The 27,019-nt window shown below is 44.3% G+C and overlaps 1 protein-coding gene across 1 annotated transcript in view; it reads right to left on the reverse strand.

The window, feature by feature from the left end:
- The window catches only part of WWC1 (WW and C2 domain containing 1), a 133,745-nt gene extending 118,094 nt beyond the window's left edge, over positions 1–15,651 (reverse strand). Inside the window, exon 1 of the mRNA XM_066591115.1 lies at positions 15,058–15,651. Within this exon, the coding sequence (XP_066447212.1) occupies positions 15,058–15,176 (119 nt within the window). The 5' untranslated portion in view covers positions 15,177–15,651. The remainder of the gene's footprint in view (positions 1–15,057) is intronic.
- Between the last annotated feature and the right edge of the window lie 11,368 nt (positions 15,652–27,019).

Below are 27,019 nucleotides of genomic sequence, written 5' to 3' on the forward strand. Positions count from 1 at the left end.
AGAGAGTTCTAATCACCAAAGACAGGCTTCATTTGTTGAGATAATACAGTAGTGCTGCAATGTAAGGTGTCACCATCGCAGTCCTATCCGATCACTACCAGATAAATAGATGGCGTTTTGTGTACTTCTGATTTGGAGACATAACATTCTAAATAGAACGCTGCTGCATTTTCATGAACCAAGAACCAGAACGGGAAGGTTCTCTGAATACGAGACACGTCATGTCTGAATAGTACAGGACACTCGTTATTATGTGATTACATGGGTGGGAACATTTCTGCAGGCATCTCACTACACTAAAAAAATTATTGCATTATAGAGCCAATCGTGTGTCTTGTTGAGAACGGGCACACCTGTAAGCCACGCTTATCTAGGCAGCGTTCATTGCTGGCATCACAGCGCTGCCCATCAGCAGCATCAGAAATTTACTCAAAACCATAATGTCCACATTTCCTAACGAGACAAATATTTTATTACAGGTTTAAAGCTCGAGTCAATGAGATACGTTAAAGGGAACCGGTCACCTGCTTAAAGCGCCATGAACTGACTTATGGTGCGGTCAGCGGAGGTAACAGGGAGGCGGGTGCCAGATTTTTTTATTCCACCAAGCTTCCTGACTCCCGTCTGTGAAGTCCATGCGCCAGATGAAAATCTGGCTCTTTTCAGAGTCCTGTGCAGGCACTCTCCCATACAAGTCTATGGCACAGTGCATGCACAGGACTCTGAAAAGAGCCAGATTGTCAGCCAATGAGCGGACCTCAGCAGTGAGCACTGCGGAAACCAGGAAGTGGGCGAGTGTGAAAAATACACAACCGAACATCGCCAAACGGGGTCCGTTCAGTTTCTGCTCAGTTGCCTGGGATTTTACAGGAAGGAAAAAGGACAGCATGCAGCTTTTTTTCTTCTGGTAATTTGTGCCGGATCTTCAAGACAACCTCCGAACAGAAGTTCTGATGCAGATGTGAAGGCAGCCTTAAATACGGCCCTTTTTCGGCTTTACTAAAGAGAATGGGCTTTACAGTACATTGATATCAGCATAGAAGGCTCCGCGGCTTTTGTCAATTTCTTTTTTTTTCTTCCACCCCAAAAGATTTGTTCACTCGAATTGTACAGATATTGGGTCACATTGCAGCTGGAAATGATAAATCTTTGCCGGAGTTTTAACATATCAAAAACCTGGCATTTTAACAGGTTAGACTTTATATCCACCATAGGCGATTCCCTTTTTTTGGTGTTTTTTGTGGGTGGAGTAGATACACATTTTGTCAAAACCACAACTGCAAGTCAGTCAATTACCGGTATGGAAAATGTAATAATAAATATATACAGCGATATACAATACAGACATCTTTCTTGCATCTGAAGGAAAACGTCATGCTATAAAATGGAATGTACATGATATATATTCCACAGCCTGAATTTCTACGCATAGGACAGCTAAAATAGCGTGGTCCCATTACAGCCTGATGAAGGGGCCTCTATGCCCCAAAAGCTTGAAAATACCATTTTTCGGGTTAGTCCATAAAGCCATCACTTGAATAATACTACCATGCAAGAGTATTTAGCGTCACATGGGCAGAGTACATACCGCCATGGGGCCGAGTTTACAGGTTTACACTTATAATACCAGCGCTATGGAAAGACATCAATTATACAATCAGAAGCTCTGCCAGTGAATATCACACAGCGTGGCATCAGTTTAATGAGCCCTGCAAGAGGATTCTTCTAATGCACAACCAACATGAAATGGAAGAGCCTGCAATTAACAGAAATCCAGCTGTTTCCGCATATGTAAGGCCGCGTACACAATACAGCGGCGCTATATATATAGCATATATGCACTAACCTTTATAGCAGCGTTCACAGTATACATTGTTCGGTGCGAGCAGCAGTTACCGTGGGTGCACATTTTATTGCAGTAATCAACATATATTAATTAATAAAACTTTATATAGGAAGAGTTGTGGTGGTTTATCTGGAATCAGGCAGCCTTCTGTATGTAGGACCAGTACAGAATCCTACTGCACCAGTACCACACCCAAGCCCTTCTGCATACATTTAAATCAGCCCCCCATGTGAATTAAGCCTTAAAGGGGTTATCCAGTGAAATACTATTGATGACCTATCATCGGGATAGGTCATCAATACTTTCAATTAAGTGGATATAGCCAGGTTTGTAGTGCAAAATCTTGTTCCTTTCTTAGAAGTTTTTACATAAAAGCTTGAGACATTGGTCGGGATCTGCCACTCAAGACCCAGATTGATCAGCTGAGCGGGCGCATGCTGTCAGCGCCACAATAACACAGAGGTCGGAGCGGAAGCCTCACAGCCAACCACCTTATAGTGGCCGGCACTTGTAACTGAAGGCACGGATCCCAGCCACTACACAGAGGTTGGCGTGAAGGCTTTCTCTCCGACCTCTGTGTATTTGCGGCGCTAACAGCATGCGCCTGCTCAGCTGATCAATCTGGGTCCCGAGCAACGGACCCCGGCCGATCAACTATTGATGACTTATCCTGATGATAGGTCGTCAATAGTATGTCACTGGAAAACCCCTTTAAGGCTGAGTCCACACAGGGTGACTGATTTGCAATATTCTTTTGAAGTGGCATTTTTTTCCCCAAATAGCAGGCTGTGAGTTTGGTGTTTTTTTGTTTTTTTCTTTCCATATCCTTCTCTACAAGAAAAAAGTTGAAAAAGAGGCAATGTAAAAAGAGGTGTAAACAAAATAAAAGCAGCCAAAAGACACAGTGTGGAGGAAATATGAAACACATACTTTGAGTGTATGTGTGTCCTCCCCCCCAAAAAACAAAATTTCTTAGAGATGAATGTACGCTTTTAATAGGTTTTTTTATTCACTCAAGTTTTACTATGTTTTCTTTTCTAATGTTTTTCATGTCCTATAGAGAAGCTCGTTCAAACACACCATATCACTACATACAAATGCCAAACCTACAGCAATTGCAGAAAAACAAACAAAAACAACAAAAAAAAAAAACACAAAACACCCCATCACCTTTCAGGCTCCACAGCATATCTATCTACTTTTTCTGCTACTGCTGAAACACTTGCTGTGTGTCCGAGTTGTGCCTGAGCGACTGTTTGATACAGTACTGTCGGTAGTACACTACTATCGGTAGTGTGTGCTGGGTCCATATGCCGTCCGTGTATTGTCCATTTTAATCCATTTTTTAATCCATTTTTTTCACGTCTGACACAAGGATAAAAAAGACCAGAAACACTAATTGTCGAAGGCCTAAACAAGTTCACAACTGTAGGCCATACAGTTACATAGTATGTAAGCCTATTACCCCCCAGTGTTGATCCAGAGGAAGGCAAAAAAAAACAAAAAACAATTAGTTAAAAACAAATTTTCCCCATTTAAGAAAAAAAAAAAATTCCTTCCCGACTCCAATCTGGCAATCGGAATAATCCCTGGATCACTGACCCTTCTGAAGTGATTAGCAACATACAATATTGTATCGCTTAAGAAAGACATCCATGCCCCTCTTGTACTCTTATTGGACAGAGGAAGAGGTCTCCAGATTGCTTTCCTCTGCTTGCCCCACCACCTGTGCTAACAACCCCCTCCCCTCATATCTCCTCCGATCCCCTCCCCGGTGGTTATCTCCTACCTCACCGCTATATTCAATCTTTCTCTGACCTCTGGCATCTTCCTCTCCTCATTCAAACATGGCATCATATCCCCACTGCTAAAGAAACAGACTCTTGACTCGACCAATGCTGCCAACTACCGACTCATCTCCAACCTCCCCTTCATCTCCACTCTCTACTAGAACGCCTGGTTTACTCTCGCCTGATAAGCTATCACTCGGAAAACTCTTCTTGACCCTCTACAGTCTGGCTTCTGCCCTCTACACTCAACAGAAACCGCCCTGACTAAAGTCTCAAATGATCTCCTGATGGCCAAATCGAAGGGCGAATACTCCCTACTGATCCTCCTTGACCTCACCACAGCATTTGACACTGTGGACCACAAACTCCTCCTCAGTATGCTTCGCTCCATTGGACTAAAGGACACTGCTCTCTTCTGGTTTTCCTCCTACCTATTCAACTACTCCTTCAGTGTCTGCTTTGCTGGCTCTACCTCCCCTCCTCTTTCCTTTGCTGCTGGGGTCCCCCAGGGCTTGGTTCTCAACCCCCTCCTCTTCTCCATCTACACAGCCCCTATTAGACAAACCATCAGGAGATCTGGCCTCCAATACCACCTCTACGCTGACAACACCCAGTTATACACCTCCTCCTGTGACATCACAGCAACATTCCTTCAGAAAGCCACCGACTGACAGTGCGCTGTCTCTAAAACTATGTCCTGTCTCTACCCAAAACTGAACCACTGGTGTTTCCACCCTCTACTAACCGACCTCATTCTGACATCTCCATCTCAGTGTGTGGCACCCTCATTACTCCCAGACAGTACGCCCGCTGCCTTAGGGTTATTTTTGACTCCGATCTCTCCTTTATCCCCCCATAGCCAATCTCTCGCCGGAACATGTCAGCTGCACCTCAAGAACATCGCAAGAATCCGCTCTTTTCTCACCATAGACAAGTTTTAAACGCTCACGGTTGCCCTCATCCACTCTCGGCTTGATTATTGAAACTCACTGCGGATCGGCCTCCCCCACGCCAGACTCTACGCCCTCCAATCCATCCTGAATGCGACAGCCAGGTTCATCTTCCTGTCCAGCCGCTACGCGGACGCCTCTGCCCTGTGTCGGTCACTTCACTGGCTGCCCATTAAATACAGAATTCAATTTAAACTCACCACCCTCATCCACAAAGCCCTTCACAGCACTGCGCCGCCCTACATTGCTTCTCTCATCTCAATCCACCACCCAGCCCGGGCCTTCCGCTTTGCTAACGAAATCAGATCAAGTGCCCCTTTAATTCAAACCTTTCATTTCCGCCTCCAAGACTTCTCCAGAGCAGCACCTGTCCTCTGGAACACACTACCAAAAGCTATGCAGGCAATCACTGACACACTTAACTTCAGGCGTGCTCTAAAAATACACCTCTTTAAGGGCGAGCACCCACTGGCGTTTGCGTTCTCCGCGGGAAAAAAACGCAGCGTTTTCGCCGCGTTTCTCGCGTTTTTTCCGCGCGGTTTTCGCGGCGTTTTGCGTTAATTTCCATTGACATTCATGGGTGCATTAGGAGAAAAATAGGGACACATATGCAACTGACAGTTCCTATGTTAAAAACGCAAACGTAACGCAAAAAAAACGCCAGTGGACAGGAACACATGTTATCTCTATGCCTGTGCAGGAAAAACGCAAAACGCAAAACGCAGGTAAAAAAACGCCAGTGGGTGCTCGCCCTAAGGAGGCATACCATATCTTCTAAACCAAACCCCCCAGTTCTCCGTCTGATAACGTGCTCCCTGTCCTAGTGACTGTAATCCATGCTAGCCATTATTAGCCACCCCCTGCAGTCATACTGATTCCGCCACTATATGGCCTGACCATTGTCTGTGTATAGCATCCCTCGCTCTCCACCTCGCCATACCGCACACATCTCCAGCCCCTTTACCTTCTGTATCCACCCATTATTTGTAGTATGTAAGCTCATTGGAGCAGGGCCCTCACCCCTACTGTTTCCATCAACTGATTACTTCATGTAACCGTGGTCTTGTTTTTATTTCCCGTCTTGTAAGTGCTGCAGAATATGTTGGTGCTATATAAAAGATTATTATTATTGAAATCCCCATCACCACATCCTCAGGCAGAGAGTTCCACAGTCTCACCGCTCTTACAGTAAAGAACCCCCTTCTGTGTTGGTGATGAAACCTTCTTTCCTCTAGAGGTAGAGGGCGCCCCCTTGTTACAGTCACAGTCCTGGATATAAATAGATGATGGAAGAGATCTCTGTATTGTCCCCTGATACATCTATACGTAGTTAGTATGTCGCCCCTCAGATGTCTTTTTCTCTAAACTAAAACCCCCCAATTTTGATAGCCTCTCTGGTTATTGTAGTCCATTCATTCAATTTATTACTTTAGCTGTATACAACATTCATAAATTACGATTAAAAACAAATTTAGGGTTTATTTATCAAAACTGTCTTAAAAACAAAACAAAAACTGCCCTTGTTGCCCATATCAGCCAATCAGAGCTCAGCTTTCATTTCTGCAAATGCTATGATAAAATGAAAAAGGGGGATTTTAATTGGTTGCTAGGGGCAACAAGGACCGTTTTTCCCTTACACAGGGTTTATAAATAAGGCCCTAGAGTATACTGCAGCCTTATATTGTTTTGCGGGATATCATTTTTCAATAAGTTAAAAAATAAAAAACGGCACTCTAGCGCATTATGGGGGCAGCAAGGATGGGGTCATCACAGTATGAATAGGCGGACAGGACATATTTGTTGTCAAGCAATGATTTTTTTTTTAGAAAGAGGAACAAGTTCAAAAAAACCTTTTATTTTGTGGAGGGTGAATCACTATTTCCTGTGAATCAGCCTTAGGTGGAAAACAAGCTGAAATGTTCTTACTTTGCCTGACTTCAGCCATATTGCTGTGAGTAAAGCGCTGACTATAATCCCATACCCCCAGCAGACTGAACCTGTGGTCAACAAGAACACATACCACTGCAGACTATGCCAAGAATGCACAAATCCTTTAGCAGAGCTGGACTAATCATTCATCCGGACCATAAAGAAGAAAACAACTTGGTTAACCATTTATCAGCCCTACACATTCCTCGGGCAACGTGCCACCGAGAAGTGAAGAAGAAAACTCTGACTACTGCTTTATTCCATGGACTCACCAGTCCGATTCCCTTACACAAAAGCAATATTTGTTCTAGTGAGAAGTGAGCACACAGCACTAATAGTTTATAGTCTTCGTCAAACAACTATTTCACTGTGATAACATCTATTACTCTCAGCTGCATGAAGGATGCGTGGCGTACAGATCTGCAATATGGCAGCACCATGGATCTATGGGCCTATACTATACCTCAGATATGACGGCATACCGGGTCAATGCAGAATCTGTAAGGAAATAATATGGAATGTTCCCACATATACCGATGCCGTATGGGAGCATCAGAAAGTATCGCACAAGTGCCCACTATCTCCATAGTATGGAATAGTGTTCCCAAAACTTTTTAATACATTGCTGGGTCTCTTATATGTAGTACCGGTGGCCAGGGGCATTGATAGTGTTTTAAAAGTTTATGTATAAAAGCCCTAAGACATTTATGTTTTGCCACCCCATCGCGAAAATCACCACATAGATACCATTTCTACAAAGCGATAGTGATTACAGTGTAGGTACCTCTGGTGAGCACAGGTGATTTGTTATTATCCACTTTCCATTTTCACATTAACACTGGATTGGTAATGCAGGCACTGCATCCATTGAATTACGGCCTTACCAAACGGGGCAGCTGCAATGCGGACAGAGCCGTCTACTTCTGGCTCTGAACGCACTAACCATAGGGCTGGTGAGCAGCTGAGATCCCTAGTGGTAATCAATTATTGATGACCTATCCTAATGATGGGTCATCAATACTTAATGGGGCTGTCCAACTTCATTTTTTCCTCATAAGTTCGGGTCCCCGAGCACAAAACTATATAAAAATCAATATACTCACCAAGGTGCCAAAGTGCCACTTTGGTGCCACGACGTCGAACTGGTGACATCAATGATGACAACCATGTTGGGCTTATTGGCTGCAGTGGCCATGTGGGTAAAAAAAAAACATGTGACAGCTGTAGACCAAGTAAGTAAAACACCGAAGGATGGGAATGAAGGCGGGGAGCAGCGTGGTAGTGGGAGGAAGATATTGTTTTTAATTTATTTTAAATATATCACTCAACCAACCACTATCCCCTGCTGCCATAAATGTTTCAGAATTCAGAAAACCCCTTTAAGTCCAAAAATAGTGCTCCAAGATAATTCACCCCCAAATAGTACCTTCTTTTGGGCCCCCAAAGTTATAGCGCCCCCTCAAAGTGACTGAGCTCCCAAATAGTGCCCTTTGAAGGTGATGCATTTTTTTAGATACACGCCCATTCCCCCATCCCACGCCGTCACCCGCTGAAGTCCACTCTTTTTAGATTGCCATGCACTTGAGTCAGGTTTCTGTGTCGCACGTGGATTTCATCATGTGACAGCGTCCGACCGAGAGAGGGGTGGGTATAAAAATTACATCATCTGTCACCTCTCCAAACGGAACACAACTAGGTTATGGTGCCCTTTAAGACTCTGTTTTGTACCGAGCAACAACAGTGCTATCATGGAGGTCCATACACTACTACTGTACCCAAGTAGACCTCAGATTTCATACTGAAGATTTTGGTGGCTTCTATATAAAGAGAAAAAAATACACTATGTGACCTTGGATACATTACATACATAGGTATTCTCCCCAAGAAACAGTGTTTTGTAAGGAAGAACATCATCATACATAGGGCACTTGTAGGGCAGCACATGGCAAAGAATTGCGGCATGCTCCAAAGGCCATGTGTAGAGACAATACAGTCAACAGTCTGATGACACATGTATGGCCCCATATAAAAGGTGCAGAGAATTCCCCTTCTTAATACAATAGACTCATAACTATGGGAACTAGGAATTTGCTGGAGTCTGTCAGGCTCTATTAGCCTATGGCACAAGATTTTTGGGGCTCTTTGGACTAATAGTAGCGGAGACTTTTATTTGGAGGGGTTGTCCAGTTACAAAGTCACTCTTTATAATTAGAGCCAAATGACTGAAAACAACAAAACAGAGGGTACTTACTTATCCTCACCCCCACCACAAAATTCCACGGTGCAACTCCACAATTCTTCCGGTCTCTGATGGCTGCAGAAGTCAGCTGACCGCTGCCTGGTAATCAGAGGCCTCAGCTTCATTGCCCGTTCTCCTGGCATCAGCACTCACATCCTGGGCGGCATGATGCTAGGAGTTCAGAATGGTGATGCTGCGGCCTCCGATTGTCAGGCAGTGGTCATCTGACTTCTGCGGTCAACAAAGACCGTCAGAATCATGGGGCTTTAAGCTCTGGATTGCTGGGATTGCCTGGATTGTTTTATTATTTTAAGTAATTTGGCTTTAATTTCAAAAAGTGACTTTGTAACCGGACAACCCCTTTAACCAGGACACCATATTCAGGTGTCGTTTGCTTCACTGCAATAGTTCAATGCCCTGCGTATTATTCCGTACTACCAGACGCATTCTGTAATGCAGCCAATGAACTTTCTTGAGTCACTGGAATTCCTTGCACATAACAGAGTGAGAACGGAGATCCTGCCACATGAATACTGATAAGGTCTATTGTCAGCCGTTCTAGTATGCAGGTATACAAGCCTGCTCTACGGCTGACCGACACGCTGGACATTTCCCCTTTTGTCTGGCCTTATTATATTTAGCATGCATAGAAATGGTTTGGGTAAGTTTTTTATAGTTGATCTAATTCTACCTATATTTAACAGCCCAACAAACAGACTGCAGGATTGGACTGTCATTCACAGGTTAAACTTTATTAAAGGAGTTTCCCCACCTGAGAAGTGACAGTACATCCCTAGACTGCTGGGACCCCTGCCAGACATAAATATGAAGGGCTGTAGCAGTTCTACATTTTCCTACACAGCGCTTCTTCTGTACATGAATAATGAATAGGGTTGTAAAAAAACACATGGCTGCTTTCTTCTGGAAACAGTGCCCCACCTGTCAACAGACTGTGTCTGGTATTGCAGCTTTGCTCTATTAACTCATTCCAATCCACTGTCTGACGTCTAAAGAGATTCTGATTGAAGCCTGTACAGCTCTGATGTCAGAAGACGTCCGGCAAGGTATTCTTACTGTATATTACTGGCCGCTCTGTTGTTGGGGGCCTCTCCAGCATGTCCCATACTGCATTACTGGCTCTAGCCAGCAGATGGTGCCATTGTATAATGGTAGAAAGAGAAAGCCCCCTAGGAAACCCTGAATCCAAAGTGTTAAAATAATGCAATGTGCATAGGACCTATGGAAGGGAAGACTAGGAGTTTCAGAGCTATTTTCTAATCCTAGACAACACCTGCAATGCAAACTATCCAGACGCCAAGTATTTCATGACTGTACGTTAAGGGCGCTTTCACACGTATTGGAATATTCCTCGAGACACTGCATAATTTTCCAGTCAAAATCCACAGGTCCAAATGTGGATCTTGATGCGGCACTTCCATTTTCAATTCTGCATGTTAGATATGCAAGTTTTGATGCAGAGTTTTCCGCACAGCGAAATTCTCCGGAGCGCACTGCGGAATTTTTCATCCCGTGTGAAAGTACTCTTCAAGCCGGTTTCACACAAGTGTATTTCCGCACACGAAATTTGCGCATGCAACACTCATTGAATAGAGCCCACTGATTTCACATGCATGGATTTTTCCTACACAATTCAGTTGCACATAAAAACTCGCAGCATGCTCTATTTTCCTGTGTACCAAAAGTACCCATAGAAGTCAATGGGGATGCACAAAATACCCTAGGACATCCATGAGACACTGCATAATTGAGCAGGAAAAATAACACATCTTGAATTCATTGGACTAATTATGGCTGGAAACAATTGGTGCTTTTTTGGGGTGCATGGAAATGTACAAGCCTTGCATGTGCAAAAAGTACAGTAAAATATGCCGATGTGCGTGCAAGAAAGCAATGTTCGTTCTGCAAAAACACTGCACTCATGCGCACACAAATACGCATGTGCATGTGGGAGACTGGCATGAGGCCAGAAGTTCGCTTCAGGACACACCACCACACAGCGGAAGTCCACATGTCCCCATGCAGATATTGATGCGCCATATTAAGCAAAATTAAGCCATTTTCAATTCTGCGTGGAGACGTAGATTTTGGTACAGAATTTTCCGTCTGTTGCGGTGCATTAAAATCCGCCCGTGGTTGGACCCCACGTTGGCCCATCCTAACATCAGCACAACTCATAGTCATACAAAAAGTTATAAGTGCATGTGAACACGGACTAATCTATGGAAAGGTATAGTCGTGTCTGCTCAGTTTACAGTCTTCACAGCTCGACTCATTTACTTTCTCACCTTTGAAGGTGAGTTACTGCTGGATTAATAAGCACCTCGGTAACATAAAAATCTTCTGCAAGTCTTTGCAATGCTGAACGCTTTCACTCCACCCATTCCAAACTTTAGTAATAACTTACACTAAGAGGCGAATTACTATGGAGAGATGTACAACCAGCGTCAATCACCTTCCCTTTAAATACCCCAGCAGCCTTACATCTCATGCTTAGATTAGTTTCCAGGCTGTTTTTAGTTTCAGCATAGACATTAATGATATATCAGACATAAGGCTCCCATCAGGTGGCAGAGCTGTGCAGTGATTATATTCGCACTTTCTGTAACTACCATTGGCATCTAGATAACGCCAACATTTAAAAAACAAAACAGCCCTATAAGAGATGAGTAAATTATTAAAATCTTTGGTGCTTTGTTAAAGGGGTTGTCCATGAAATAAAGCTTTCCCCTATACTCCTGGCACTAAAATGTCAATGACCAAGACCCCGTGGTGTTCGATGACCAATTACCAATTTCATTTGCTTACAGTACAGATGCAATTACACCCGCTGAGGTGCATCTAATAAACAGCGACAGATTCCCTTTAAAGTCTATGGAAGGTGAGGAAACAGAAAGAGACGGTTGCGCTCAATCTCCCATAAACTACTTTTCCACGGTGAAATCGGAATTGACATATCTGTTCTTTGAATTAGTTGGGGTTAAAAGTGATCAAACCGCCACCACAAATCAGGCTTTTATAGCACATCCAGCAGTGCCAGAGTAAGCAGTCACATTAGCCACCATTGAAGAGGAAGGGGTACAATTTATGGACTACAAGGGTGAGAGAATGCTTTGAAATATCTTCGTTCAGCCAAATGGAGGCGGCATCTGGGCTGCTGATAATACTGGGGGTGGAGGAGGAGAAATTCCCTTCAGTGTGATACTAGGCAAGTAAATGTCATTGTCATTATGACAGGGACAAAAGATACATAGTGGCACCTTGAGTTGAGTACAGAGAGAACTTGTCCTACTCCTAACATCCAGCTACAGGCTTTACACTCATCTGTGGTGGACTGGAGAATGAATTACGCAATAAAAATAATTTGGTGACTTGTTTTAATCGCCATTGTTAGTCTTTGTGAAAAACACTTGTGGCTAAAACCTCGCCAACCTGCTGCAGCTAATGGCCATGCACGCTGCCAAGATGGTATAGACATTGGCTGCCATGGGTGAGTGCGGTTTCAGGCCACAAGCGGTTCCTTCTGTATGGAAACGTATGCTTATTGCTGAGTTTAAACTTGTACGAAGCCTAAAAATCCCTTGTAAAACATTAAAAGTAGCCCAACTGCCCTAACAAGTGAAACAATGTATCAAGTGAAAAGGATACTACTAAGTAATGTTCTATCTGGATAGAAGAATGTCATGCTGACTTTACATGTAACATAGATTAATTAAGATACTTGGTTTCTTATGTAAAAGCCTCCCAACCAGATCTAAGTTGGGTCAGATAGTTAATACTTGGGTTAGGCTACATTCACACAGGTGAGAGCCATATTGGGCCGAAAAACTTGCACTTGTCAAGGAAGGACATAGTGTAATTTTTCTTCTTCGCAGCATCACTGTAGTGAATGAATCCATTCAAGAGAATAGATTTCATATTCATGTGAGTTTTGTGCCCTTACTGTGTAATGCAGGTTAAGCGACCTTTCATGCGGAACAGACTTACGCAGCTCGACGCACTGCAAACGCGATAAATACCTCACCAAAATGCACAGGCTACCTGCAAATTTTGATGCGGCAATGAAAATGGCTTAAAACCGGCCTACAATTCTGCATCAAAATCCATACTTAGACTTGCAGATTTTGGGGTGGAATTCTGCAGCTGCGTATTTGGCAGTGCCCTGCGATGCATTTCCATCCCGTGTGAGAGGTCCCTTATTGCGCTGTCACTTGCCGGCTGCTGTGTTGCAAAACTCACTGACTTTCCTTTAGTGAGGATTATAGTTTGCATGCAACTTTTTCTCTTTACCCCCAAAAAACTCTAATATCCTCCGGCATCTTCATCCAATATCTGTGTGTATTGGTTGAACAGGACTCAATGAAACTAGACAGACCCCCGACAAGTAGAGGATGAGACATATGGATTCTAGGAGAGCGATGCTGGTCTGTGTACGCATGAAGTTTTCTATTGGAAAATAATATGTTGTGTTTTTTTTTACTTTTTTGGTTTAAAATTGAACTTTACTTTAAAAATAAATAAATCTTGTATAAGTGATATTCAATACTTTGGGGTAAAAAAAAATAATAATAAAAAAAAAAAGTTCTATAATATATAATAGAATTTATCGAGACAACCAATAAAAAGGTATCTGCATGGTTCCAGAGTATATACTATGTTTGGGCATGTTTACACATTGGATTACTGATGTATTGCTATTTTTTTTCCTCTGTTTACAAATACAGCTGTATCAGCCCCAGCTAATAATGATTCATCCGTATGTACAGTATCCGTATGGCCTGACCGACTTAATAGCCTGCTCGTACGGAGAACTGATCTGTATGTAGAACTTGACATTACTGAACTCTATGATTTACCACCACACCTATGCAGTATTTCCAGCACATAGGGCAGCGTTACCCAACTCCAGTCCTCATGGCACCCATCAGGTCATGTTCTCAGGATTTCCTCAGTAACACTTTGGTGATGTAATTTTTGTTAGTGCCTCAGACATTGCCACCGGTGTTCTTACTATAGGACATCCTGAATATATGACTTGTTGGGGTGCCTTCAGGACTGGAGTTGAGAAACAGTGGACTATTGGGCGAGTAACAATGTAACATCGGTAGCGGCACAGTTCTTCACATAGATGTCATTGTCGATTGTACAGTGTCACATGGCAGGAACTGGTTCTGTGTGATGCAACAGGGACAGATCTACTCACATTTTTGTGGTTGAGGGCAATTTCACACAGCAGAGTTTTGAGGGGGTTTTTTTGAAAAAATTATGCATTTTTTGTGGTGTTTTCCTTGTGTTTTCTGCTTTAAAAGGAACCTTTGACACTGGACGTAATAGGCCCACTTGATGAATTCCGCTGGATACTTGCAGATTTTAATGCAGAATTGAAAATGGCTTAAAACTTTCCTGCAATTCTGCATCAAATTCCACAGGAAGGCGCCCTCCGCAGGAGCATATGCGTATTTGTGTGTGTTAGAAGGCTTCATATTTGCAGACTGAGCTAGATTCACACTAGCGCATCAGGCGTTGAGTTTTTGCATGTGCCTCTGTGTTTTTGTTAATGGGAATTTTTTGTGTGCACAAACATTAGCATTTGCGCTCGCAAATAAACACGCAAGCGCGCTCCTAATTATTAAAATGGGCAATTGACTTAATTAGTTCCATATGCTCTATTTCCCCCATGCAAATGCACAGGAAAATAGAACATGCTGCAAATTATTTTGCGCAATGGAATTGTGCATGCAAAATACATGCATGTGAATGAAGCCATTTAAATCAGTGGGCTCCATGCCCTGCGTATTGTGTCTGCAGATACGGTGGGGTGATTCTGGCCTTAGACCGGCGGATTTTGGTGTGGAATTCCGCAGCTGCGAATTAGGTTGTGTCATAATTCCGTCTCGTGTCAAAGGTCCTTCGGGCAACCCCCCACCCCACTGCAGCCATATGCCAGCGGGAAGGTGATAAAATATTAAGTAGGCTACAAACAGTGCCCTTTTTGGTAGCTTTTGTCACTTGCATACTTTGGATCCGTGACATTTTTCTTTTTTTTCCCTCTATATTAGAAAAATGCATGGGGAAAAAAAAATTCACGAAAAAAAAAAAAACACAACTAAATATGCTTATTAAAAAAAAATGATAATCACACGTACTAGCTTAAAAAAAGAAGAAAAACACTGACTTTTTTTGCATGCATTTCAAGGGTTAAAAAGCCCCAAAAGTGTGCAAGACGACCTTGGGGTGCATGGCCATGCGACCACCTCATCCTGCTTCACTAGCCAGTCCTCCTACCTGTCCCGGGGGTCTATCCAGCTGGTGGTCTTGTTGGCGTGGTCGATGTAATAGACCTTCCCGTCCACATCCCTGGCTTCTTCCCAGCCCTCTGGTAGAGGTAGCTCCTTCCTTAACATGTCCAGCACGGCCGATCTCCCCCATAAACTTCATCCAAGTGTCCTGTAGAGGGAGGGGGTGCCGAGGCCGGTCACACTGGGGTATATATATATACTAGGCACACGGCATCCACACACTGGCCAAGTTCCGATGGGCGATCAACAAGTTTGCGGAGCTGCGGCGGTCTCCATGCGTTGAGCGGCGCTGTCCATTGCTGACTCCGGAGCTCCGCTGCCCACCAGCCCATGCACCCCTCCTAGCACCCTCCTGTGCCCCTTCTCCTCCCGGGCACTGCCATCACAAAGTGTCTGGATCTTATTACTGAGCCTCCATCTCCATAGGGACGACCCCTGCTCTCTCCCTCGGATGCTGCAAGGTGAAGGCTCCGGAGGGGGAGGCGAACCCGCGGCGCAGTGTGCTGGGGGTCTCCCGGGCCGCTCCTGCTGCCGCTGCTGCTCGGCTTCCGATGTGTGATGCTGCTGAAACTCCCGCACTACGTCATCCAGGTGATTACTGTAATGCAGGTAGTAGACGGGCACTGCGGAGCTCCTACTGTAATCCCACGAATAGCGGGGCACACAGTGATGGGAGCTCAGCGCACCAGAAATAGGCGGTTCTTAATTTAATTCTTCTGCTCTCCTCTCTGATGGACGTCTCCCTCTGCTGATGGACCCTCCAGGCAGGACTTCTGACCCCTGTCATAAACCCACTATCATTACCTTATAATCTATACATTATTATCTATATACCTCTAATGGAAGTCTCCTGAAAGGGCTCCTGTAAGCTACAGGCTGTAACCCTTTCACTGCTGAAGAGATGTTTAGTCTCTCTGCTGCGGTCACGTGTTTGTTTTATTTTAGCCGCATGACCGCTGCAGCCAATAGGAAGCTCTGACACTGTACGGCATCAGTTATGCCCCATGTGACCTATTTATTGGCTGTCACCAGCCCAGAAGACCCAGTGACATCATGGGTCAGCTACCGATCCCCCTCCATACAAACCCCGAACCCCCATGACGTAACTGTACATGCCGGATCATTAAGGGAGCTGTCAGTGAGCGTCTTAATTCAATTCAGAATCTACTTCCCCGCAGAACCCTCCTGTGTAACCTGCGCTGGTCTCTTTTTATTGTTAAATTCTATGTTTATTGAATTTTTAAAAAGAAACAAATAAATAAGAAAGTTTACAATCATAGAGATCTTTTGTTACTAAAATTACATTATCTACAAAATAAGTGTATATAAGGTATACAGAAGGCCCCCTGCACATGGCAGAGCTGGATTCCGCATGCAGAATCCAGCAGGGGCGGCTGCACATATCTGCTGTCTTCTATTTCGATCTGTACTGCGAATGGTCCACATGACGAGCCGTCGGCCATGCTCAGTACACATTATTTTTGTGGAAACACCTGCTTTTCCCGCGTTATCCCACGGAATCCACAACCTTTCCACAACTACACTGCAGGAGGGGTGTGGATCGGATGGCTTCCATTGACTTCAATGGAAGCCATCTGCGCGGAATTTGCGGAAAAATGAAGCATGTTGCAAAACTGCAATTGGTTTCCGCAGGTGTGCAGGAAGAATTGATTTACCCTAGCATGCTATGGGCGCTATCTGCTGCGGATCTGCGGTGCAGACGCCCGCTATGGATTCTGCAGCAAATATCCGTCTGTGGGCAGGAGTCCTTAAACCCCATGGCAAAATCCAAAGCACTCCTGCAAAAGAAACAGAACCAAAACTCGCATCACCACCGGACCCCAACCGCTCCCGCGCTATTCTACCATCACTGCTTCTTCCCCGAAGTGATGCAAGGCTGCCTTGCCATAAAAAAAATCTTGCATCCTTGGGGATTTCACATGGATGGTAAGTGTGATACGTGAGTGGGATTCACAGTCCCATATCACACTTGCCCATGTGAAGTTAATAGAGATGAGCGAGCATACTCGCTAAGGGCAATTACTCGAGCGAGTATTGTCCTTAGCAAGTACCTGCCCGCTTGGAAGAAAAGATTCGGGTGCCGGCGCTGGTGAGCGGTAAGTTGTGGGAGTGAGCAGGGGGAGCGAGGGAGAGAGAGATCTCCCCTCCGTTCCCCCCCCCCCCCCCCCCCCCCCCGCTCTCCCCTGCCGATCCCCGCCGGCACCCCAATCTTTTCTTCCGAGCGGGCAGGTACTCGCTAAGGACAATACTCGCTCGAGTAATTGCCCTTAGCGAGTATGCTCGCTCATCTCTAGAAGTTAACCTTAATCTCGGGCGAGTTTTGTGCATTGGGAGATGCACTAATATGACCTCCATTCTTTTGAATAGACTTATTCACATGAACCAATTTTTTTTCCCTCTGTGATAAAAATCACAGAATGTTCTATCTTTTGAGGTTTCCCCGGAACGCCTCGTCTGTTGTTTTCAATGGGACCTTAAAACACATCGCATGGCACTCGCATGCCATGTGATGTGAGGTTACCCATTGAAATCAATGGGATGATCACAATTTCATAGAAGTGATGTGAGGAGTTGTTGAATTAAAGAAAGCCTCACATCTGCATAAAAAACGCATGTCGACAAGCACGATATAGCGCTAGCTCGTGTTTATATAGCCTATGGCCTTTTCACACGGCCTACAAAGTCTCGCTACAAAATCATCACTACAAAACGCATGTATGTGAAGCCCATGGTTTCCAATGGGTTCTTTCAGGCTACAAAACGTCTCTCATGTGAAAGAACCCATTGGAAGCCATGAGCTTCACATACATGCGTTTTGTAGCCTTCTTCCTCCTACCGATGCATTGAATAGGCTCTGCCCTTTTTTCGCAATGGTCACATTTTCTCTTTAGCTCCCTCCATTGGTCCTCTGCTTGTCCATTGGAGAAGGGAAAGGTCCAGATTGGACTTTGCCTGGACCCACAGCCCTCCTAGTAACCACTGCTTCCTGTGTGGCATGTCCTGGTCCGGTGTAAGAATAGATCTCCGCTTCATAGTAGTGCTGATGTTATCAGGGGCTCTCGAGCCTGCAGGAGAGTAAGTACCAGCCGGCAGCCCCCCTGAATAAATGACCACTTTGAAGGTGCAATATATTTTTTACTATGACACAAACAATAATTAAGACAGGGAACTTTAATGTACCTAATTATTCACCCCCCTGAAAGCCAACAGTTTATGCAGCCACCTTTTGCTGCAATTACAGATGCAAGTCTCTTGGCATATCCTCTTAGTTTAGTATATCTAGACTATCTAGGCAAAACAGCTCCAACTCCTTCTGGTTAGATGGGTGCATTGGTGTCCAGCAGTCTTCAAGTCATGCCACAGATTCTCATTGAATTGGGGTCTAGGCTGTGATTAGACTGTGCCAAGACATTCCTATGCTCACCCTTATACAACCCAATGTAGCTTTAGCAGTATGCTTAGGGTCATTGCCCTGTCGGAATATGAACCTCCACTCTAGTCACAAATCTCTGCAGGTTTTTCTCAAGAATGTTACTGCCATCCATCTTTCCTTCAGTCTTGACCAGTTTTCCAGTCCTTGCAGATGAAAACCATTCCCACTGTATGACGTTGCCACCACCGCTCTTCCCTGTGCCCATGGTCTCCTTGGTGTGGAGGAAAGTGTTGAGATTGCACCTCACAGAGCGCTCCACATGATTGCCAAAAAGTTCAGTTCACTTATAATCTCACCAGGGAACTTTCTTCCATGTGTTTAGGGAGTCTGACACATACTATTCAATGAACTCCAAACATGATTTTTCTGTATGCAGTGGCTGCTGTTACGTTGTGCTGCTGGGACCTGTAGTAATAAGGTTTCTAGCAGCACAGCTCCACAGGTGGTGAGTGATTGAGCTGGCTGGGTGTGGTATTCTCCAGCAGCCAATCTCTTTATTCTGCAGCACATATACACCCAGCTCCTTTCAGTGTGGTGATCAGGGTGTGCAGTCATGTTATTGAAGCTTGCTGTGTGACTTTTGTCCTGTTGTCTGTCCTGTACAGCTTGCTGTGTGAACTGTGTTTGGTGCCGCTGGACTCCTGGTTAGTGTAGGGACTAGTGGTATAGCCAGGAACAGTGACGTGGCCCGCTAGCGTTCATGTTTTGATCAAAATGTCAACTAATACCTTATCATCTGCTACTAGTGTTTGCTGCTGTATGGTGTGATTCTGGTTCTGTTTGTCAGCTTACTCTGTCCACTTGTCCCTGTCGTGGCATGTTTATGTGTCCTATCCTGAGTGTGAGGGTTCCTAGGAGCAGCAAGGGCCCAGATCAGAAGACTGCTGGGCTGCCCTTTATAGGGGCGATGTCCCCGCTTAGGTAGGTCTGTGTCACTAAACCCAATAGAGGATAGGGAGAGGTGTAAATCTGTGGAAGTTCCTTGTGTTGCCTATCCTTCTTGGTCATGATTGTGTGGGCCCTGTGCTTATTAGCCCACACGATCGTTACAGCTGCTTTCTGGCCACTCTTCCATGAAGCATCTATCTGTGGAGTGTGCGGCTTATAGTGCTTCTATAGACACATACTTTTATCTCTGCTGTGCATCTTTGGAGTTTCTTGTCAGGTTTGTAGTTGTGACATTGTGTTATTGTGGATTTATTGGGCATGTTCAAAGTTTAGGCTATTTTTTTATAACCCAACCCTAATCTCTACTTCTCCATAAGTTTGTTTGGGACCTGTTTGGGGAGCTCCTTGGGCTTGCTTAGTAGTGTTGCAGACTGAGGGACCTTTCAGAACAGCCATGTTTTATACTGACATCATGTGACATTTTCATTGCACACAGGGGGATCATATTCAAAAAATTATGTGACTTCTGATGTAAATTGGTTAGAGCAAACCTTATGTAGAGGTGCTTATACACTAACAACCTGTTACATTTTATTTTTTTTTTTAGCAAGTTATTTTTTTTTCTGTAGCAATTTGGATTATTTTGTCCTGTCCATCACATTAAGGCCGAAAGCCCACGGCTGGGTCAGATTCGGACTGCGAAATCTCGCAGCGGAATCAGACCCGGTGCCCAGCCAGAGCCACATACTCACCTGTCCAAATCTGCTGCGAGTGTCTCGGCCGGTGCGCATGCGCAGTGCAGGACATGACGTGCCGGCGATGATGCGGATCCACGGCGATTTTAAAATAGATTTTTTTGGAATCACCGCGGATCAGATGGCTTCCATTGACTGCAATGAAAGCTGTCCGTACGATTTCCTGCACCAAATAGAACATGCTGTGATTTTACAAAGTATTGCCCACAAATAGGACATACAGTGATTTTTCAATCTTGCAGCATCACTGCGAGCGAAAAATTGCTCATTTGAATAACAAATCGAAATTTGTGTTACTAAAATGTGTGAGTTCCGTCCGTATCGCTATCGGATAAAACTCATGTGAGAAATTCGCCCGTGTGTATACACCCTTACACTTATTTTCGTGTACATTCCCTCCTCTCAACTCTACCATCTAACAATAGAATTATATTCAGATAAGGGTTGGTCTTCAGCGTTATTAACCCTGCATTGCCATATAAAAAGTAGTTACAACTGAGGTCATTGTACAGGAACACCCAGCTAGATAGTGTAGTAATGTATTACTGAAATACTTGCCACATTGGCAGACATCAACAGTGCAGAAAAATCTAAAACTATGTATTCCTTTAGTACAAAGTATTATTCTCCCTGATCCTATCATCCCAGGATAGGAGACCCCCACCAATGATTTTTTTTAAGCACAGCCGCAATTGTTGATCTTTTCTGCAGAGCCCCTGATATGAAGACGAAGAGTTGTGTTCCTGGTCAAACAATAGAAAAGCATTATATATCAGGCCCAATTTCTAGTTTTCTTTTATTGCCTGATAGGAAGCGGAAAAGTCAAGGATAAATCTCGGAGCAGCACCTCCCAGGAATAATATACCGTATATACTCTAGTATTAGCCGACCCGAATATAAGCCGAGCCAATAAGTTTTACCACAAAAAACTGGTAAAACTTATTGACTCCAGTATTAGCCTAGCTATACTCGAGTATATACTAGGTAAAAAAAAAACAGCGCAATACTCACCTCCCAGCCGGCGTCTGTGTCCCTGAGGCGATGCTCTTCCCGGCGGTGCGGCAAACTGCTTGAGAATTCTCCCCGCTGTCATATTCCTGCTTGGCTTTGAATTCTACCACCATCAGCACTGTGAAAGTAAGCGCTGTAATTGGATCGAGCGCCAGCCAATCCCAGCTGGCACTCGATATACCAATCACAGCCATTCAGTGATGTCATCCACTGAATGACTGTGATTGGTTTATCGAGCGCCGGCTGGGATTGGCTAGTGCTCGATCCAATCACAGCGCTTACTTACACAACATTGACGGCAGTAGAATTCAAAGCCGAGCAGGGAGATGACAGCAGGGATAATTCTCAAGCAGCTTGCCTCACCGCCGGGGAAACCATCGCGCCGGGGACACAGACGCCGCCTGGGAGGTGAGTATTGCGTTTTTTTTGTTGGTTATTTTTTACCTCACTCGAGTATAAGCCGAGGGGGGCTTTTTTAGCATTAAAAAATGTGCTGAAAAACTAGGCTTATACTCGAGTATATATGGTAATCTAAGAACCTCAGAGCTCATCTAGGAAAGTTAATTCCACTACTCAACAAACATTGTATCTGCCCTGGGGAGCAGTGACCCTGGTGCCCGCTGCTCCTGTTTCGGAAGTTGCTGCCCTGGTCATGTGCCATTCATTGTTCACATGACTACAGCTAATCCATCACTGGCTTCATATATATTACCATTGTGACCACTGCAGCAGGACTAGAACTGTGGGGATGGAGGCGGCTGTGTGGCCTGAGGGGCCGTTAAGTGAATATTGTTTTCCTTCCCACAAACATATTTGGAAAACTTTCATACATTATGTTTTTCCAACATCTTGCACAGCTGCAAAATCCATTCAATCTGCTTCAGAAGTAACCATCATAATGCACCACCACGGGGGCGTAAAAAGGCAAATAAATTAGTTTTCTAGTCTACAAACATCATTGCAAAGGGACAAGTCAACTGAAAATTACTGCCAGTGGCCATACTTACCAATATACTAATACAAAGACACACAAGAGCAGTTATAGACACCAGCTAAATGCAGACAGAGCTCTACATGGTTCAGCCCAGCTGGTTGGTTGCCCTCCATCTCAAAGTAGGCCACACTGGTCCGACACTTTCGGCTCCCCCAGCATCTAAAGCCAGACTACTTACTGCAAAAATAATTATAAATACGAGGTATTGGTTAATATTTTGGCCGAAATATGCACCAATACATCATATTTATCGATATTTTTGCAGTAAGTAGTCTGGCTTTAGATGCTAGGGGAGGCCAAGGTGTCATTATAGTGTGGCTTACTGTGAGCCACAGGGCAACCCGCTGGGCTGAATCGCATGTGGTGTCATTAATGGGTTGTAAGCCTGCCTGGTGCACTACATGTATCAATAGGACTGACACCTTTTATATGCCTTATCTATGTGCAAGTACAATACTAAGCAGCCCCTCCCCTCAATATATGGTAGGTATGTGAGTGGTTGTTCATCAGTATCTTGTACTTGTGCAATGCTCCTCCATATAGCAATCTGCCGGTCTGCATTCTGCTGGGAAGTGGTGTATACCTGCCTTGTGTACCTCTGTCTCAGTTTATTGGTAAGAATGGCGACTTGCAGTGCTTTCTAAAGTTTTCTGGTCTAACAACATTGAAATAATACTTTTATGGAAGCCATAAACCAGTTTTCCGTGAAAGGGCTTTTAACAAAGTTAAAAGAGATCTGTATCCTTCAACATATCTGCCATGTTGTCTGCCTTGTTAGGTAATCCAGCACATGCTACACTAGTATTCCTGGCTAAACCAGTATTAGTCATTGTGTCTGACCAACATAGTGCCTGAAAAGTCATCTGTCAGTGTCCCTTCATCTGCTAAACGAGGATCACAGAAGAGACACTGATATGGGGACAAGCTGAGCATACCTCCACCACTTATAGTGCGCTCCGAATAGGCCTTCCATTCCTAGAGAGTGATCCTGGCTTTATGCATTAGGCGATTGTCAACGCCTCCTGCTTACTCTTGATTGGCATCGTACTTCATTGATCAATAATGAGCCAGGGAGAGGGGTTAATCATCTCTTAATGCTGGAAGACTAGGACCACCATCTATCATTGGACCATCCATCAAGCAGTACTAGCTTCATTTATGTACAGGATATGGCATTATCAAAGGCTGATTTTGGGGGTCCTGATCCAGTCTGATCAGGAAAGCAGGTATGTGCAGCCAGTCCCCCAGTGTGCCTACTGTGCTACTGGTTTAGTAGCTGCAGGGACACTGACAGATGTCCTTTAATGCTAAGCCTTACAAATCCATATGGCTCAAACAAACTGTGGTAGCTCGATAAAGCTTCCTTCCGTACATGACTGGAACCTTGATGATGGGCTCCTAGGAAATAGCTGCTGAATCCTAATTTCTACAGTGTAGCATGGCAAATAAAGCATTATAAATGATGCTCTCGGAATTGAATGGTCCACATGGAAACGTATGGTTGAGTCATTTTAGAAGCAGCTCTCTACTCAGTAAAGCGGGTCCGAAATAAGAGAACTTCTACAACATCTGGTACTTGGACTGGAGTTATAGAAAGTAGACAAGCCCTTCAACTGAGCACTAAATGGGATCTAAGTTCATTATATATATTACATTCTATAATATCTTGCCATTTTTTTCAACCTTTTTTGAGTTGTGCAGTCTGACAATGTGGCCCTATATTTAAAAAGATTGTGCACTACTGCTAGATAATGGAGAAAAGGTATTGTGCCATTTTCGGTGCATTTTACTCTAAAATAGTGTCTTATTTGCTGTTTGCATGTTGACCATTCCCTCTAGTAGTAACCCTTTGCAATCCAATTTTGGATTCGGTGTTTCCTAGGGGGCCATCTGCTGGCTAGAGCCAGTACTGTGGAATGTGGTATGGGGCATGCTGGAGAGGCCCCCCCGACAACAAAATGGCTAGTAATATACAGTAAGAATACCCTGCCGGATGTCTTCCGACATCAGAGCTATACAGCCTTCAATCAGAATGTCTTTAGACATCAGACAGTGGCTTGGAAACAGTTAAAATCATTAATAGTGTTGTGTCGTGCACATCAGCTTGTAAGAGTGAATTGAAAGGAGGATATTGTTTACAGCCTGATCAGGATTTAAACTCACTTAAAGGGGTATTCCAGGACATTTTTATTTTTCCTATTGATGACCTGTCGGTGGGGACTCACGGTTTGGATCCCTACGGATCAGCTGATTCCCGTGGCTGCTGTCACTCTGGTCAGCACAAGAACCAGAAAGTGCTGACCATAGAGCAGCAGCTCAGGCTGGTACTGCAGTGCAGCTCCCATTGAATTGAACAGTATCTGCACCAGCAATACCCAGCCGGGCTGCTGCTCTATGGTCAGTGCTTCCTGCTAACTGCAGTGATAGCAGCCATGGGAAACAGCTGATCGGAGGGGATCGATCAGTCGCCACTGATCATCTATGATGACTGGTTTGTCATCAATCGAAAAAATAAAGTCCTGGCATACCCCATCTCTGCTGCACACAGTCCCTGGAGTAGAAACAGTACAAGGTAACATCTACTACTGTAAATGTTAATGGCAGTGATGCTTGCTGTGACAGATTTATCAAAGAAGGCACATATGTCAATAAATTAGCCTTGTGATGACTAACGTAATGCCATTTTTGATAAATGTGAGTCAGTATGTGTAAAGTACCTTAGGGTGGTTTCACTCAGGCCATATAATTGCGCGATACGAGAGTGAGTAGAAGAGCAGATTTATGAAACCAATGATTTATAATGGTTTCTTTTCCATTCGCGATGTTTTCACTGATGCGATGTTGTGAGAACAAAAAAAAATGGTGGCATGCCCTATCTTTCAGCATTGTTTTTTTTTTTTTTCTCCCATGTTTCACTATGGAGCCTCCTTTTTATTGCACTGCAATGCACAAGCTGCGTTAGGCCTCAAGTCCACGGGGAAAATCAGGCCCGTCGCGGATTGTTCATGTAGAATCCATAGCAGGTCCCTCCTGCCCCGCGGACATAAGGCCTAAAAATAAGAATAACCTCACCTGCTTCGGACGATGCGGTTCTTCCCTTCTTCGCGGCCGGATCTTCTTTCTTCGGCCCGGAAAATGTGCCCCGCACGCCGTCAGCATGCCGCGCGCATGCGCCGGGCTGAAGAAAGAAGATACAGCCGTGAAGAAGGGAAGAACCGCATTGTCCGGAGCAGGTGAGTTTAATTCTGGTACGGGTCTCCCGTGGATCTGGACGGCTTCCATAGGCTTCAATAGAAGCCTGCTGGAGCCGTCCCCGCGGGAGACCCACATGAAAATGGAGCATGTCCGAATTTTTTCCCGCACGTGGATCCGCGCCTGATGGGAAAAATGACATCCGCAGGTATTTAACTACTTGCGGGTGTCCAATGCATCCCTATGGGGTGCGGACATGAGGCCTTAGAAAGTCCTATTGTTTTTTGCAATTAAAAAAAAAATCACATGACTTTATCACACGATTTTATCGCAGACGGCAGCAATTCAAGATTATTCTAAAAAAAAAGAGCGTAGCTGATGCTCAAAAATCATGGAAACAAAGACGCGATTTGCAGAGATTTTCTCGCGGCAAAATCCCGATCGCCCGTGTGGAACTACCCTTAGTGTCACCAAATTCACATCCATATAGTAACAGAAACATTGATTGCCTTTGGACTATTCCTCGCCCTTTCCCCACCACATCTGAGTTGTAAAGGTAGTCATCGCTATCTGCATTACAATAATTAGTTCTGGCTTCTCTTGGTTTACCCTTTAATATGAGATGTAAGTTATGAATGTAACACTTTACAATGATGATTTCGACAAGAGAAATGTATTAGGTTAGGTTACTTCTAGTATACTTTTACCTTGCCTTCCAACCCGTGCCTGATAAGTGTTGGCCTACATTCCAGGTCTCCTTATGTTCCTATTGTTTGGAATGGTGTAATCCTAAATTAGAGGATTATAAAAGGCAGATGGTTCCATTAATTTCGTATTAAGAAAGCCCCTGTCTTCAAAGATCCTGAGTAAGAATTGCTGATATTCATCCAATTAATTGTCCTTTTCTGTCCTAGGATTACAACAATAAGGGTCTCTGCACATATTGTGGTCATGTCACCGTTTTTGATCCAATGTTTTTGAAATTGCAGCAAAACCATGTCGTACCTGCTGTTGAATATATACTAAAGCTCTTTACATATATGCTTCTTCCCCGATTGTAATGAGAACAAACGAGCATCGAACAGTAAGCAAAAAGAAGAGGAGTCCTTGTCTATAATGAATGAAAGGTCTATTAACGAATAGACACGACTTTGCAATGCAGTTATTGGCCATACAATTTCTACAAGTGAAACGTGTTAAGAATGTGTTCGACCTGTAAAAGCTATGTGACCGATAATTGCATCACAAAACTGTGGCAATTCAGGGTGAAATGCATGCAGCGTTGTACCCAGGGTAACTCCCTCCCCCTCCCTTTTTTTTCAACTGCCATAGAAGTCTATGGCAGCTTTCTGCATATCACAGACAAAGATAGGGCAATACCTATCTTTTCGCGGACGAAGATTTTTCACAGAAAAAACACATTTGGTTGAATGAATCTATTGAAGACGAAGGCATCGCTTGGTCGCGTTATGCTGGTGACTTTTTCACGTGCGGAAATGCCTCTGCAAATACGTTCGTGTGAAATTAGCCTAAAGCTGATTTTTGTCAGTTGTCTGCATTCGATTAGGCTGGGTTTCCAATGTATGTTTTGCAGTTTGGCAGTGCCTTTGTTGTGCATTTCACAGTAGGCCTACATGGCAACTTTGACCACTAT

This window comes from Eleutherodactylus coqui, chromosome 2 (assembly GCF_035609145.1).
Source record: "Eleutherodactylus coqui strain aEleCoq1 chromosome 2, aEleCoq1.hap1, whole genome shotgun sequence".
Classification (NCBI taxonomy): domain Eukaryota; kingdom Metazoa; phylum Chordata; class Amphibia; order Anura; family Eleutherodactylidae; genus Eleutherodactylus; species Eleutherodactylus coqui.